Source organism: Periplaneta americana, chromosome 4 (assembly GCF_040183065.1).
Source record: "Periplaneta americana isolate PAMFEO1 chromosome 4, P.americana_PAMFEO1_priV1, whole genome shotgun sequence".
NCBI lineage: Eukaryota > Metazoa > Arthropoda > Insecta > Blattodea > Blattidae > Periplaneta > Periplaneta americana.
This window is the reverse complement of record NC_091120.1, coordinates 62,572,102-62,589,701: the sequence shown is the minus strand read 5'-3', so window position 1 is coordinate 62,589,701 and position 17,600 is coordinate 62,572,102. Positions and strand designations below refer to the sequence as shown.

General features: G+C 34.8%; 1 protein-coding gene and 1 long non-coding RNA gene across 5 annotated transcripts in view; one reads left to right on the top strand and one right to left on the bottom strand.

Moving 5' to 3' along the window:
* Positions 1-17,600, bottom strand: part of LOC138697839 (atrial natriuretic peptide receptor 1-like) — a 2,249,689-nt gene that overhangs the window by 758,123 nt on the left and 1,473,966 nt on the right. For all 3 annotated transcript variants that reach the window (XM_069823402.1, XM_069823400.1, XM_069823401.1), the window contains one exon: positions 4,947-5,028. In XM_069823402.1, coding sequence (XP_069679503.1) covers positions 4,947-5,028 — 82 coding nt within the window. The remainder of the gene's footprint in view (positions 1-4,946; positions 5,029-17,600) is intronic.
* The window catches only part of LOC138697842 (uncharacterized), a 434,418-nt gene that overhangs the window by 25,910 nt on the left and 390,908 nt on the right, over positions 1-17,600 (top strand). The window lies entirely within an intron of this gene.

Below are 17,600 nucleotides of genomic sequence, written 5' to 3'. Positions count from 1 at the left end.
ATATTTTAGGAGGTGATAGTATGCATCAAAACAAGAAAGAAATGTCTAATAATCATGGGTCCTACAAAACATACTTTCTGAGATATGAACACTTATTCATAGTAGGTGCTCAATGTGGCGTCCATTTATGGTAATGCATTTTCTGCCTACAATACAGCAGGCTACTAGATAATCATACCGTAATTGACACCCCTGGCATGGAATACTGATACGTCGCAAGGAATACTGAAAAGAAAAGTCTGGTTACGGATATAAGCAGGGTTCAGCAGAGTGGTATTGTTAATTTTTGTAATCAGCATGTGTGGGCTGATGAAAATTCCATGCAGTTGAAGAAATAAGGCATCAGCACAGCTCAATCAACGTATGGGCAGGCGTTCTTGGAGATAGATTAAGTGCCATACGTGCTACCAGATTAACTGGGGCTCGTTATCAGGACTCTCTTTTAACGTACTGCCTACCTTGTTGGAGTATGTGCCATGTCAGCAAAGACTACAGATATGGCTCATGCATGATGGCACACCAGCACATTTTTTCCGCAATGAGCGTGAACACCTGATGCTGACATTTCAGGATCGCTGAATTGATTGGGGATGCCCCAAACCTTGGCCTGCTCGTTCCTCAAATCTAAATCCCCTAGACTTTTGGTTATCAAGAACAATCAGGTCAATTTCAAAGAGTGCGTGATTCCTTACGCCGAAGGGGAGAGGAATGCATTGCCATGAAAGGAAGTCACAGTGAGCACCTCCTATGAACAATTGTTCAGATCTCAGAAAGTATATGTTGTAGGACCCATGTTTATCAGACTTTTTTTCTTGTTTTGATGCATACTATCACCTCCTAAAATATTGGATACTTTTTTTTAACATTCTGTATATAAACTGCTGTAGCTAAGATAGTAGAATCAGTTTATTGTGGTTAAGGTTGGGTGAAAATTCATGCATTGCTGCAGAAAGTGGGATCTCTGAAAACCGGATTTAATACAGATTTTTCGTGTGAGTAATAATGTAATGTTCTTTATTGAATTTATACTACACCGTTCTCGTAAATGAATTAAATTCTCAAACCTTCATAATTACCAAGTTTATGTTTAACATTTAGCGGGGTGTAACTCAATTAAAAAATATGTCATAATGTTTATATGAACCTTTTTCGTCATGATGTCAGAAATCAGATTCTACAGTATGACATAATCTTCGCGAATCAGTCTGTATAAATTATTAACTTTAAATGTAAATACAGTACGAGTAAACGAAGCGAGGTGGCTCAGTAGTAACGCATTCAGGAGGTCGCGGATTGAAAACCCGTGGTCGGCTAATCCGATTGAGGTTTTACATAGTTTCCCTCAGTCACAAAAACAAATGTCAGATTAGAAATTTACATACCACGGTTCATCACCGCCTTAATCACCATTATTATATTCATTAAAAAATTAAAATCCGTTAAAATTAATACAAGCCACATAATAAAAATTTACGACAATAAAAATCGACTTACAAAAATAGTCCACGACCTACAGAAATATCCGAAGTCCTGCACATGCGATTTGACCTAGATGATAAAGCGTGTGTAAATAAACTCAACAGAAATACGAGGGTGGGAATTCGTAAATTTTCAGCCGAACGCTGGAAAATTGTAGAATTTGATAGACACCAATAGACCTATACAAATCAAAGTAATTCTCTTTATAGGTCAATAAACTTATTAGCACTATGCAGAAGCTCTTTTATATCCATTCAGTAAAATTGAAAAGTCTTCAATGCAACCACTCTTTCGCTGCGTCCATCACGTCATTACCGCTTTGAAATTTGCATCTTTTCATGTACTGTTTGATGTTTGAAAAGAGTGTGACGGAGTGAAATTTGGTAAATGGCACAACAGTTTAAACGCATAGGTTTGCATGCCATTTGAATTGCGCACACTTCGTTCACGAATAACACATTTTCTCAGCTTCTCTAGCCCCTTTAAAATTGTGCAACAACATTTCTTCAAGTGCGAAGTGTTTGAACGCAGAAGAAAGATTCATTTTTGTAAGATTGTAGATAAAAAATTGGATACTTTTTAACACCCTATAGTTAGCCCTTCCCCAATTAAGCATGAGGTCCGATTGTAAATGCAGCGAGAATAAACGTCGTTTCAAATTACGCCATGCAATTCGCCTATTATTTGATCCTATTTCTCATACCCAACCCATTCCTATATGATGCAAGCCCCTCTGCAGTTTATACACCCATCCTTCTTCCCACCTCTGTATTTGTTGAATTCTGTAACAAATCGTCCGTAGAAGTGACTGAACCCAAAATATAATTCTTAACCAGTAATTTACCATTCTTACTTTCATGTGAATTGTTTCCTTTTGAAGTCGATACTTCTTTAAGACCCCGAAATTAGCTGTGCTTCTTTCAATGCCAAGAATTCGTTTTAGGAAATTCGTTTGTATCTTATTTAATTTCCCTGCATTTTTCCACCTCAAAATTTTCGCCCCATACATCATAGATGACCTTACCACTACCCTGTATACCAGCTGAATGTTATTTTAGGAATATCTGACACTTTAGTGATCAATTTCAATACTTCCGCACTTTTTTATCCATAATTTGCGTTTCATGATGTCGATATGCTTAGTCTATTTCCTTTTCAATGATAGAGTAACCTCCTAAGTATATGGAATGCTTCACATTTCTCAATGTGTGTCCAGCGTACGTCCATGTTTCAGTCCTATATATCGCCCCAGTTTTACAAGTATTTGTCTTGGTCTTGTCCGCATTAACCGTCATACCCCATTGACTACAGTAGATCTCCAGGCAGTATAGTTCCTGTTATAGTCCATTAATTGATAGATACTGTATATTATCAAAATTAGATATTCTGCATACAAGATTGCAGATATGGAACTCCCGTCTAAGATTGGAGCTTCAGATTCGATCTTATCAATGATCTCTGATATATCATCCACGAATATTATTCGTCACGATAGTACTTACTTTACACAAAAAATTACTGTATTGTGTTAAATTGCTGAAACAGCTTCAATCGTTCTCGGCGATGTTCCTTTTTCCATAGCTTGCACCAAGTCCACGTTCTACCGAATCAAATGCTTTTTCAAAGTTAACGAACGCGCAATGAAGTTCCTCCTGTACGTCTTCGTTTTGCTTAGCCTTAGTGTTTAAAACAAATATGTTATCTGTTGTAATGTATCACTCTCTGAAACCAGCCTGAAATTTAGGAAGTCTATCATATTGAAGTATCCACTTCCTCAGCCTCTCTAATATATAATTTACTGTATTTTTTTTACCTAGTGTTGGTAAAAGCGCCACTCTCCTATAATTTATTAACTGGTATGCCGAAGTCCATTTACTAGATTTTGTTAAACATGTCCGTGACTTTCTTTGATAAAGTCTGGGAGATATTAATGCCCTCTTTAAGAAATTCTAAAGATATCCCAGCGAATAGGGATTATAAAGAATGGACACTTCGCGTCGGTACCTTTGATGTAGCCGGACTGATTTCAATGACCTTCAAGCCAGCTAAAGCGTGAGATTCTGCTTTCTCCCTAGAGTTGGCGTTGACATCACACCAGCTAGCAGTCGACACAGCGGAAATATAACACATATAATTAATATATCCAGGCACATTATGTACTCAAATAAAATAAATTGGATCCATAAAATAATAAATCCGTCATTAACTGTAATGTCTAGACTCTTGAGTTCCTTTATAATGAGAGTTGAGACGTTTAACCCAACAACAATTGAAATATGTAATTATTTGATAGCACTGAAAATGGAAAAACAAAACTCTTACGAGAAGTTAAACCATATATCTATATTATATTATATACAAATATTAAACGAATTCGATACTTAATATAATTTATGATATCTGAAATATAAAATATTATTATTACAACTAGTTTGTCACTGAGAAATAAGGAAAAGCTGTTAACTTGAATTTATTTGAAGCAAAGCGTTACTGGATTATGCAATAAGGTAGGCGATGTTTGGATCCTGTGTCTCAACTCTATTCTCAATTATTATCTTAGCGTATGCTCGATTATACTAACCTCTAGCGCTTGAAAGTGGAACTTTACGCTGGCGCACAGAGAAACAAAACACATGAAAATTCGCTCAGTGTCCATTCTTTATAATCCCTATTCGCTGGGTATCCCGTCTGTGCCCGGAGCTTTGTTATTTTTTAAATATGAGAATTAATGCTCAAAGCTTAAATTTTGCCCAATCAGATACTTCATTTTAGGTATGAAATATTAATTATACTGCTTTTCGATTTCATACTAATAAAACTCACCGTTGCTTTTTAGTTGTATTTTACGTCTATGAAGGATACGAATCTCTTATTTACTTCTTCGAGATACCGATCGGAAAAGGAAGAAAGTTAAAGAAGAACATCCTGTCTGATTGGTCCTTAACGTGACTGGAAAGAAAAGCTTGACATTAAAACTTAAGTTGGCATGTGCCAAGGCAATCATAAATAGTTCCATTCAATACCACGTGTTATATTCTTCGGTCACATTACATTTCGTTACAACAAGTGCATCGTGATTCTGGCTTAAGAGTCATATACATTTGAATTCTCTATTCAAAGTAGTTTGTTAACAAGATTTCTTAAGAATTGTCGAGATTTGGCGTAACTGAGCCCCAAAGTATCGATAAAAATCGTAAACTGAACGCCAAAATGGAGAAAACTTCAAATATTCTCCTCTTAAGTACATCCGAAGCGCAGTATTACTATAATGACAATTACATTACCCTAAAAAAGTTGCAATAATTATGTCATAATTAGCACAGAGCTTTTTCTTTACCTAGGAATTCGTTGTCAGGCTATGAATTTCTCCACAGTGAGCATTATACGCAATGTCACATAAAACAGAAAGAGAAAGCATAGGGGATTACACGGAGAGAGGAGGATTTTATTCCTCTGCGTTCACTTACCGGTAGATGAAGACCGATGCTATGACGAGGAGCACGACGACGGAACTGAGGATTATGCTGAGGATGGCGTATCCAGGCAACGCTGAAACGAAACAAAAACAAATCGCTTATACGAAACAAGAACGCACCAACGTGAAATGTAATTTGTACTATGCAAAATATGGATACAAATATAAGAAACACAGATGCTACACATAGACCGGTCTGTCAGATTAATGTCGTAAAAGAGTTCGGTTTGATCCCTTATACAGGCTTATAAATTTCGAGGATTTTCATGTCATTTCCATGGTTATCCAATGTTATCTATCAGATAAAATAACGTTTCAATTTTTGAAACTTTGGCTTAAGATGATTCCAATACTAGTAGAGATAAAATCATTCATATTACAGACCAATATATTCAGACAATAAGCTTATATAGGGACTTTCAAAAATAACACATCATTGCAATTAAAATTTAGTGAGGCGATTTTGGACATAAAGCTGAGACACGTCAAACCTTATACAGGGTGTAAGAGTTAGCCTATAATTGCCTTCCTTTTCACAGTCGTCGGGGACCAAAAAATGTCCATACAACATAGAGTCAAAACTTGATAGTTTTCCCAGAAAAAAAAATGTAATTTCTTATTTTATTAATTGGTTTATACTGCTTTTATCGTTAGTAAAATTACGAAAACAATTACATCAGAAGATATATCTAGCAAAGAGTTAATATTAGTTTAAATAAATATTTGTATGTTTTATTACGTTTTCGGAAATTAAATAATAATGCATTCTCACATTTGTTAATATTCTAGTGTGAGAGGCGTGGCAACATGTTGAGCAGGCAGTACTCTGCACAGACGTACGCACATGTCAGCTGAGTTCTCTCTGTCCATAGGTCTACTGCCGAGCGGATGACAGTTCAGTACCGAGTATTCGATAAACGACTTACAATGTCACTCACAGTTTAGAAATATCATGATTAAGGAGCGGATTCTTATGTAATGAAATATTCTTTTTGCGTGTGATAAAACACAATTAACAAAGTTAGAAATTCCGAACATGAAGTTTCAAGTTCAAAACCCGAATTTTATTTCACATAGAAACACATATTTTCACAAAAAAATTATGTAAATACATATTTTCAGGAAATTTATTATAAATACATAAATGTTGGAGATTTTTTACTTAAATAATTTTTACAAGAACTTTTAAATATTTTAAAACTAAATCAATTATATCACTCATAAGTACGTTATCTTTTTTTAAGAATTCTTGGTTGCTTCGTGTTTCTAAGCGCTGTGTGGTGTATCCGTGATCCATTTTTGTAATAGTATCGCCTCAAGTTCTGAGAACTGCTAGGCAGCATATCAGTGTTATTGTTAGAGAATAAATTAACATGGACAAGGAGGAGAGATCTTGTAACACATAATTAGGAATGTTTATTGTTGCTGAATATGATTTCATTCCACGCTTTGTTTGTGAAACACAACAGATAAGAGCTCGGGTATAAACATTATTTAATTTAAACAAATCTCTCGCCTCTCGCTCATGCCCATCAAGTAAGACAATATATCTTGTTGTGATTCCCTGTTATCGGGCTTCGTCAATCGATATCCTTCAAGATATACTGAAAGATGGTTGTTTAAAAAACGATTTGGCTTTCCTATTAGCAAATCTAAGCTTTTTGTGTGACACCACAAAAAAACTCGAAACATCCAAAAACCTGTTGTCTGAAACAGGGAGGTGCGTGCCGTGGAAATTACACTAGACTCCCTACCAGGTTCAGAAGTACAAGTACTAAGGGACAAATTCCAGAATGTGTTTGGGAAGAAGAGTGGATATAAAAAAATGTGTAAATTTGCTCAAGTATTGGAGGGTGTGCCTGTAGGTGAAATTGACGGTGTTTGTGTTTGACATTCCTTTCTTTAAATATGCACGTCTGACGTCCTGTGATGTGGAAAGATCTTTTTCACAGTATAAGTCATTGTTCAGAGATAATCGGCATGCATTTGTGATGGAGAATTTGGAGATGACCTTTGTTGTTCACTGCAATTCTCGGCCAACGACTGGCACTCAAGTGTGGTTGGTGGGTACCTAGTAACATTTTTTTAAGCTAAGTAAGGTATTTTTGTCATATTTAAAACAAAATATTTTTTAATTTTTAGCAAATATTTTCGTACTTTTCAGCACATAAAAAATAAATATATTTAAATTGTTTAGCACATAAAAATCCGCTCCCTAATCAAGATATGTTATTAATTTAAGGAGAAAGTCGTCGTAATTCAAGTGAGGAAAGAAGGATGTACCGTCAACGTTTTCCGCAAAGAAGGTTAAAAAATGGAGCAATATTGTTAAATAAAATGTAAATTTACCAAAATATTGTATTAATAAGATTGAAAGTTTGTATTTGCTGCTCGTTTTATGTAAGCAACAGTATTGCCATGGTTCATCCCGGCATTAGAACAGGACATCCGTTTTGTATCGGTATGTCTGTGCCCGCTTGAGTTGTACTGTGTACTTGTAAACTTCCTCCTCACCAACCAGCAACGTTGCCAAACGTCTAATATTGTAAACTTTAATAATTAATTAATTAAATATTTCAATTATTTGACATGAATAATCATGTTAAAATAATGGCACTTATATACCTTACACTCTGTATATTTAGGAAGAAATACTTTTATTGAAACAGTATTTGTGCGACTATTGTTGTGTGCGTTATGACGTCCTTGATCACATTTTTAAATGACACCAAATAGTCTTTAATATCACCTGAAAGATCATATTTCTTATGTAGTATTTCACTTGTAATGTATAGAATCACTGTGGTTATGGTTTATTATGGTAACAGTTTTATTGTTTATATATTTGGTTAGTCCCTGTGCTATGAAATTAATTTTATTGATGAAATCAACATAAAACAAGATATTCTTAACCGAAAATGAGAGCATTAAAATACTGATATTTAATTACACTAGTCAACAGTTATTAAATTGGAAATTTATCCTTTGAAGAGATGGAAAAATTCAAATACCTGGGAGCAACAGTAACAAATATAAATAATACTCGGGAGGAAATTAAACACAGAATAAATATGGGAAATGTCCGTTATTATTCGGTTGAGAAGCTTTTATCATCCAGTCTGCTGTCACAAAAGTCTGAAAGTTAGAATTTATAAATCAGTTATATTACCGGTTTTTCTTTATGGTTGTGAAACTTGGACTCTCACTTTGAGAGAGGAACATAGGTTAAAGGTGTTTGAGAATAAGGCGCTTAGGTAAATATTTGGGGCTAAGAGGGGTGAAGTTACAGGAGAATGGAGAAAGTTACACAACGCAGAACTGCGCGCATTGTATTCTTCACCTGACATAATTAGGAACATTAAATCTAGACGTTGCGTATAGAGTGTTAGTTGGGAGGCCGGAGGGAAAAAGACCTTTGGGTAGGCCGAGACGTAAATGGGAACATAATATTAAAATGGATTTGAGGGAGGTGGGATATGATGATAGAGACTGGATTGATATTGCTCAGGATAGGGACCTATGGAGGGCTTAAGTGAGGGCGGAAATGAACCTTCGGGTTCCTTAAAAGCCAGTAAGTAAGTAAGTAAGTAAGTAAGTAAGTAAGTAAGTAAGTAAGTAAATAAGTAAGCCAACAGTGATTTTGTTATTACTCGACCAAGGCGAGTGGCGACGAGATGCGGTATTACGAACGCAGGAGCAGTAGCGCCACGGATTCGGGCTGTAGGACTCCACTGGCCTTGGTCGAGTAATAAATGTAAGATTTCTGTTGTTTCATATGTAATTTCATCTGCTGATTTAAAAAATGTAGTCAGAATTTTTCTACCACCCACCATTTTTTTGTAATTTTAGGAAAACTGATTAATTTTTATTGCTGCAGAGCCAAAGTATGCCATTTTGCTATACCCTTTGTCACAGCGAAATTCTCGCTATGTCAATGTGTGGTAGAGACTCTCCGATGCAGTATTTATTTGTAGAGATAGCATGTAGTTAGCATATGCAGATGGTCTTTCATGTCTGGTGATTATTACGAAGCTCTCTGGACCATTCATGTAGCATAAATTCGGCCATACAACAGGATGGAAGGTGTTCAATGACAGTAACGACGCAGAGCAGATCCTTAAGATAAAAACAAAAAAAGTTTCCTTTTCCATTTTGCGTTATTTCGTTTCATTTAGTTGGAAATCGACTTTGTTTCTAGAAATAATTGCAACATCACAGTAAATTCAACAGCACTTGCACCCCTTCACAGCAGCAATGAGAGAAAATTATGCTGCACACTCCGCACTGTAGAAGAAGTTCTAGACCTACGCTCTACGGTACTCAGACTTAGGGTTAAGCACGTGTCTAAATCTCGGTAACAACGATGCCAAACATACATTTATTAATAAGTAGATGTATTAAAATATTCTTAAACCCTAAATGTGCAGCAACAGTAAACAACAGATAATTTTGTTGAAACTGAAAATTAACTCTAATGTAAAGACGTTTATAAAATATGTGTTTCTAAACGTGTTTAGAAGAGAATGGGGTCAATTTTATGAAAAATATTTATTTCTGAATAATGCAAGCGCAAAGGAACAAAATGGTAGACGACTTTTCCAGTCATACTTTACTAATGATTCATCCCTGGAAATGATTATCATTGTACACCTTCCACAATGTATACCTACTCATCAGTAAGACATACATTTTGTCGCATCCTTCCCCATTTGAAATGTATTCTTAATGGACTGTCACCAGCGGTGACCAAACTGGGTATCGTGATTCCATCGTGTAATCGAAGACATTCATACTGGTAAGGGGAGTTTTCTGTACATTGCTCTTTGTCTCGCTCATGTACTGAAGGTAAGCAGTTTCGGTATCATGTCGCTCTACATACCCTCTGCCGGTATGAACAGGAACAGAAGGTTTCGTACAGACTGGGAAGAGGAATTTATTTGATGTTCTTTCGGAGAAAATTTAATATGTTGCTTCGCTCAACGGTTCAATTAGTAATAGTCTACATAAGCGACATTACAGGGCATTACGCTGAATACACCGGCATAACAGGTATTATTATTATTATTATTATTATTATTATTATTATTATTATTATTATTATTATTATTCATTAGTAAGTGTTACCATAATTCTTATGTACGTGCCTCAATATATAGCTTACATCTTCCCTTGAATGATAATTACTATGCCATATCTCCATTTTAATTTCGTTTTTAATCTTTAATGACTATTACCAGTTATTTACTAGTTATTGATTTTATAATAGAAATAATAATAATAGTAATAATAATAATAATAATAATAATAATAGTGATAGCTTTATCAGTAGTAGTAATAGTAGTAATAATAATAATAATAATAATAATAATAATAATAATAATAATAATAATAATAATAATATACGGAAACTGATTGAATATTACGTGCTAGTGTAATAATGAAACAAGTTATTAAACTCCAAGAACTGAAATAAGCCTTAAATCATCGTCATGAAGAGAAAGATGACATAAATAAGGAAGCCAGCTATCTAGTGGCGAACGAAATAACTCGTTCTCTTAAGCCTTCCAACGTAGGAGAGTTTTATAAAAGCGTAATGATCAAGGTGACTCAAATGATTTGTCCAGTGAAAGTTGGTTGTTAATTAATTTTGAAAAAACTGCGCATTTTTCGACTAAATATCCAGAAGAGAATTCAGGAAATTTCTGTGTTCATGAGGAATATTTATAAAAAGCATGAAAATTTGTATATGTTTTTAATTGGTTTATGATGACAGTAATGACATTACTGATACAACAAACCTTGCAATTTTTATTCGCGGGGTTGATGTAGAAATCAATGTTAGTGCACGAACCACCATTGGTTATAGTTTTCATCCCATGTACCTCTCCCCCGTCTCCTTACTTCTTAGACTGTCTCTCGCGTGTAATCACTGCCGTTCGAGTTTTGGTCATCGCTGGCTTACATATACACAAACTCACACACAATGATATTCTAACAAAAAGTATTTTAGCTTGTTTACGAGGAGAAAAAAAAACATTTTTACCCATCCATGAGGATGCTATAAATTTGAATGAATGGGTGAGTAAGAGCAATATACATACCTACATACGCCACTAACAGGGGTTAAAAAGAAGAGAAGTGTATACAATGTTGCCGAATCTATTTATCAAGAAACCTCTGTTCATGACAAGACTAATATTTTAAAACCTGTTTTCACTCTGTGGAAATTTTCTAGTCTAATCTCTTTGCCGATTAGTGGGGGATGAAATGCTTTCTTTCTGTTACAGCCCCGCATTTTACTTGCGCTCTCTATTCATCAATCAATCTTCATTACAGATACAGCAAGTAACTTTGTAACAGTACTCCGCCACTCTGCTGAACACCAATATTGGGGGAGAAGTTCCTTAAAAGAGATCATTTCTCACTACGCAACGATTTATATTTATTCATACACATTGAAGCTGTGGGGAAAATATTTTACTCTAATAAAAAGTGAAAAATAACAGTTCCATGAGAATTATAAGCCATAGAAAGTAATAACGTCTTCATGAGCTAACAAGTGAACTCCTGCAACCCCAAGTCGAAACCCTTTCTTCAATGTTTTCACAGTAGTATATACTGTAAACGAAAAGTGACCTATAAAAGCTAGCAACGCAAATCACGAATTTAAATCTGACGCATAGCGTAAAATGTTCTTTTCTAATTTATTGTACAGTTTTAGAAAAAATTTTGTCGCACAGAAAAATTATAACTCCCAGAAAGGAAGGAGTGTAGATAATCAGACATAGAACGAAACAAAACTAATTTTATTACTTCAACTAGCCCTCTTGTGAACGGTCGCATGTCCACCGATCATGCTACATTAGTCATCAATTGCTTTCTTATACAGGAACATCATTTTATTTTTACTGCAATTTTTATTGTACCTGAATTTTTTAATGTACTTCACTCCCACCCCTTCTACTGTACTAATGAATTTCAACCGTCCTCCACTCAGATCCAAGACCGCATATACAGTTATAGTAGTCTTACGGTCATAGTAAACAGTACGTTCCAAAAATATGTTCGCGTTTCCGCGAAAGAGCTTTCAATATTGCATCAGTTTCCATTTGCCTACATCGCATCCCGTTTCCCCCACCTGCTTCTATTCGCCTCTCTGTAAATGCTAGAGGTTGGGCTGTCTTAGCTCTTTTCTGAGAACATTAATTTCTGTTAGGAATTGGACGTCTACGTAATATTATACCCATACAATTGTTTAAAATAACTTAAATAAAAGGACCTCATTAAGTAATTAAATGTCACGTGATTTCCTCCCTTTCTACGACGCTGCGACGTAACCACCCGACGGACAGTAGATAGCATGTCTGAGTAATTTTATCTTTTCGGATCGGGCAGAAGTGAAGATTGAATTTACAGTACGTAAGGCACTCTGTTACAGAGTAGGTACAGAATTATTTCAACATGAGTTACTAGTACGAAACTGGTAATTGGAATTAGGTACAATAGTCTGTAGTGCGATAATATTCAAAAAAAGAACTGAAGCCTGTATAGAAATTAACGGCCACCATTTTCAGATTTGTGTTTAAATATGAATATTATGATTATTTTTAAATTTAACTTCATTCTCTAAATTGTACGCTAATGTGCTGTAGACGTATAATGTACACTGCATAATGAATACGTCCGCATGGAAAGCTCAGTTCGTGAGTAAAAACACTCATTGTTAATACTGTACTGTATTTTGATTAAACAATAACCTAATAAGAATTATCAAACTCAAAATCGCGATATTTCCTAGTTTACGTAAATGGATGAACTACTTTTCTTCCCTCCTATACCTAGTAAAGTTATTTGGTTGTATGTATATTACACCAGTCTCATCGAACTCCAGTCGTGGAAGGGGGTAGCAAACGGCGTTTTCGGTTCTTAATCGTTGATCAAAAGGTATAGCCAGGATAATATTAAAAATGTTAGTAAAAATAAAATTATGTCCTGTACTTATAACTAGAGGGCGGATCTGTGTACGGTTAGAAAACGAAACAAGTTAGACGCGACGCAAGCAGTAGCAACACAGTCCATGCACACTCAACTTCAAGGACAACGCACACAGATCCTTCTTTTACTTATAACTAATAAGTTGTCACTTTGCTATGTACATTTGTGTTTGAAAGTCTTCACATGGAATATTTATAGTTTTAATACAAACAGACGATTTATAATGGCTGCATTTACTTAAAACAGAATACAGTAAAGGCAACTATAGAGTTAATTACGGAAAGACTGAACTCTGTAAACAAAGATGACATTTTAAAATTTCAATTTGCAGTTGTGATATACATTGGTGCTGATATTATTAAGGTGGAAACACTTCTGAAGTTATTTTACTCCCCACGAAACAATTTTTAATTAAATAATAAAGGATTGGAAAAGAGGAGTTACCCTGCAGTGCGATACCGTCTAAATAAACATTTCTGAAAATCACTTCATTTTGCGGAAAGCTTTATCAAACCCTTTAATATTAACTCTGAAAGAACAGTTACCAGGCAACAAGGTCACCATAGGCTTGTTGGCTGACCTCTGTGCTTTATTTTCAGTGAACATTTATCTTGCTTGCGTTTTGTAGATTTAAACAACAGGACGTGACATGACATGACATTATTCACTATGTATTAAGTATACAATAATTCAAGTGAATCAACAATTTTATTATGTTAATTGTAAAGCAAGTACAAGAGAGTTTCAAAATAATCTACTAAAAATGTATCATCCTAATTAAAAGCTAGATAGATAGATGGATTTATTGAGTAATATTATACATGCAGATGCTATATTATCGTAATTTTCTCTAAAATCCAGTGCACGGGTCTTCTGACCGTACGTGCTTTGTTCCTAACACAAGTCCTACTTTGTAGGTTTCACTCCCCTCACCTATGATTATAATATCCAACCACTTTCTAAAAGAACATACATATTAAAATGAAAATGACACAACAAAACACATTATATAATATATCCTAACCTCAAACAGACATAAAAGTGTATAATTGGGTAGATACCATTATCCCTTCGTCAGTTCGTATCACAAACTTCCACAGCTGCACTTCTAATCTTTGTCGCCTTCAAGAGAAACAATCCAGTCTTTTGTTCGTATTCTCTATTCCCCATGAGGTCAAGACATGCAAGCGAAGTCCTATTCTGACTTAGCATCGAGGGTGGTAGATATTTTCTCCGTACTTGTTCCAATTCGACACACTGTAATAAATTATGTCTATAGGAGTCCTTTTCTCTGCAAAGGGGAAAAAGGCGCTCTCCTTCTTCGTTGACAATTTTATTACCCTTCCATCTTAGCCACGCTAAACCTGCTCTACTGTCTTTGTGACAAGAATTTATGTAGTCACACCTCCTCCAGTTAAGCATGGGATCTGATTGTAAATGTAAAACTTGCCGTTCCTAAGCAATAAGAAGAAGTGACGTCAGAAGCTGAAAGTCTTGAATAGGTAATTTTTAGTTTACTGCTGTTTTCTCTGCATTTGTTTTTGTAAATTTATTATTTGTAATGATTTAACATCTATGGTCATATCGCTTGTCTCGCCGCATTAACCAGACAATTTATTAAGAATTTATAGGAAGGAAATGCGAAAGAACCTCCATTTGTGTGTATATAATGTTCAGTCGTATTCCAGATATGTGGCTACTCAAGAAGGAGGCAGACAGGACTGACCATTGTCCTCGACACTTTTTGGAATGATTGAAGAGATAGGACAAGAATGGCACTAGAAATCAGAAACACATTTTAAAATAGGAAAATTAACATTAAACACAATTTTAGTCGCTGACGGACAAGTGGTTTTAGTACAGGCAGTTGATAATCTACAAGAAGCTACTCATCTGTTGCATGAAGTATCGCAGAATTATGACTTAAAGATTTTAGAAGAAGACCAATATGAGGTGGAAACATGTTAACCAGGTACGATAGAATTTAACACGAGAAAGACATATAATACATATTCCGAATCAAAAAGAGGAAGGATACAAAACTTAAAAACTATAAGGTGATGGTCACTTCAGTGCTCATGTTAAACCGTGAGAACAAGGCTCTTAACAATACCGGAAAATTAAAGATTGAAACAGCTGAGTTGTGATTTCTAAGGAGAACAACTGGATATACCTACTCTAGGAGATGTGGTTGGTAAGAGAATAATAGGAGAAAAATGTAAAATTTTCAATTTATATGAAAAAAAATTTCAGAATGAAAAGGCAATTGCAACGAACGTATATTGAAATAGATTTCAGAAGACCAGCTTAACAAATTACACAATACAATCCTGTTCGACATACACAAGTAACATCTCCCGAGAAGCAAATGGGTATACGATTTCTAAATTCCTTTATGATTGGAACAAATCTTGGGTCCGTCTAATTTCTTCTTCATCATCACGATCATCATCCTGTTCGACTTCTATCAACATTCTGTTGACTATGCAAGTAATCTCTTTCCTTCGAGGATTTATCAGAACCTGTCTTAATATTTTGAGTATTCCTTCTTTGTTAATGCTTTACAGTCACTTTTTTCTTCCCTCCGTCGTGATAAAATTCTGATGTCCGCGTTATTTTGAACTCTCGTGCTACTTATTTTTCTTACTGTCTACTGGTACATAGCTCAGAAAGTTTTAGTTAGTACTTTAATTAATCGAGAAAGTTCTCAGTTTTCAATTACATATTTCGATGCACACTCTTTGATTAAAAACTTAAATTCAATTAAAATTTTTTCCTCCATTTTTTATTTTTGTATTAATCCTCGAGGGCTGGCAAGTCGATTTATGGATTCAACAACAATCAAATTCACGTGAATTAGTTATGTACGTACATATGTACTAGATACTAGGCTACTCGGTTATTTAACTATGCTGTACCCACTTACTTACTTACTGGCTTTTAAGAAACCCAGAGGTTCATTGCCGCCTTCACATAAGCCCGCCATTGGTCCCTATCCTAAGCAAGACCAATCCAGTCTCTATCATCGTATCCCATCTCCCTCAAATCCATTTTAATATTATGTTCCCATCTACGTCTCGGCCTCCCTAAAGGTCTTTTTCCCTCCGGCCTCCCAACTCTAACACTCTATATGCATTTCTGGATTCGCCCATACGTGCTACATGCCCTGCCCATCTCAAACGTCTGGATTTAATGTTCCTAATTATTATTTGAAGGATTCGTAACAAGCTGTTTTTTTACGGTGACGGGTTGTTAGCCCTTCGCCCAACCCCCAAGATGGAGGACCACCCCTCATCGGCTGTCCGCGACTGCTTATCTATACTAATAATAAATCTGTAGCCGAAATTTTTCCGGTAATTTCCGATTTTCCAAAAATAATTGGTCCTAACATATATAATTAATCACCCTGGAACCGAAAATCGCTTTTTTGAAATTTTTGTTTGTATGTCTGTCTGTCTGTCTGTATGTTTGTTACCTTTTCACGCGATAATGGATGAACGGATTTCGATGAAAATTGGAATATAAATTATGTTTGTTGCAACTTAGATTTTAGGCTATATGGCATTCAAAATATATTATTTAAAAGGGGGGTTATAAGGGGGCCTGAATTAAATAAATCGAAATATCTCGCTTATTATTGATTTTTGTGAACAATGTTATATAACAAAAGTTTCTTTACAAATAATTTTCGATAAGTTTTATGCCTTGAAACATTTTGATAGGACTGATATTTAATGAGATAAACGAGTTTTAAAATTAAAATAACTGCCATCTAAGGCTGTATAATGAAATAAAAAAACAAATGACTTCGTCTTTAAGGGGCCTTGGACAGCAACAATCGAAAGCTATGAAAGATAGCCTACAGAGTATGTTTCTGTGTTTGTATGAAGTAATATCGGAAGCTAAATTAACCGATTTGTATAATTAATTTTTATTTCACCATTGGAAAGTGTAGTTTCTCTAGATGGACATAATGCTATAATGTTATTACAGTAAATTCTGATATAATATAATATAATATAATATAATATAATATAATATAATATAATATAATATAATATAATATAATATAATATAATATAATATAATATAATATAATATAATATAATAATATATGTAATGTAATATTATATAATATAATTTAAGTTATTTGAAGGGTTCAGAACCATAGTGGGCCAAACGCCATTTACTGAATACGTAGAAAACAAGGGTTAAAATTAAGTTATTACCATAATTCAATGGAAACCTATAACAAGTAAAATAAAGTATACATATTAAATCTAAATGATGTCAATGTTCATTAAACTATGGTTGCATGTAATAAAAACTAGAAACATGTCAAAGGAATTGTCATTGCACCAATGAGTGGTCTCTGGACCAAAATGATCGCACTTTAATTATTTGGATGCAATTTAAATTAAGTAGGCCTAACATATTAAACGATTTATCCTTCTATCAAACACGAATGTTCCCTGGATCAAATGTTCTATTTTAATTATGTAATTACTTTATATTTACTTCTAACGGGTGCAGCGGAGCGCACGGGTACGGCTAGTTCAATATATTCACAGCTACCCTCCATATCTGGAGGCCGTCTCCTCGATCCGCAACCTGAGGACGCGCCATGCCGTACCCACTACTAGCTTAATTA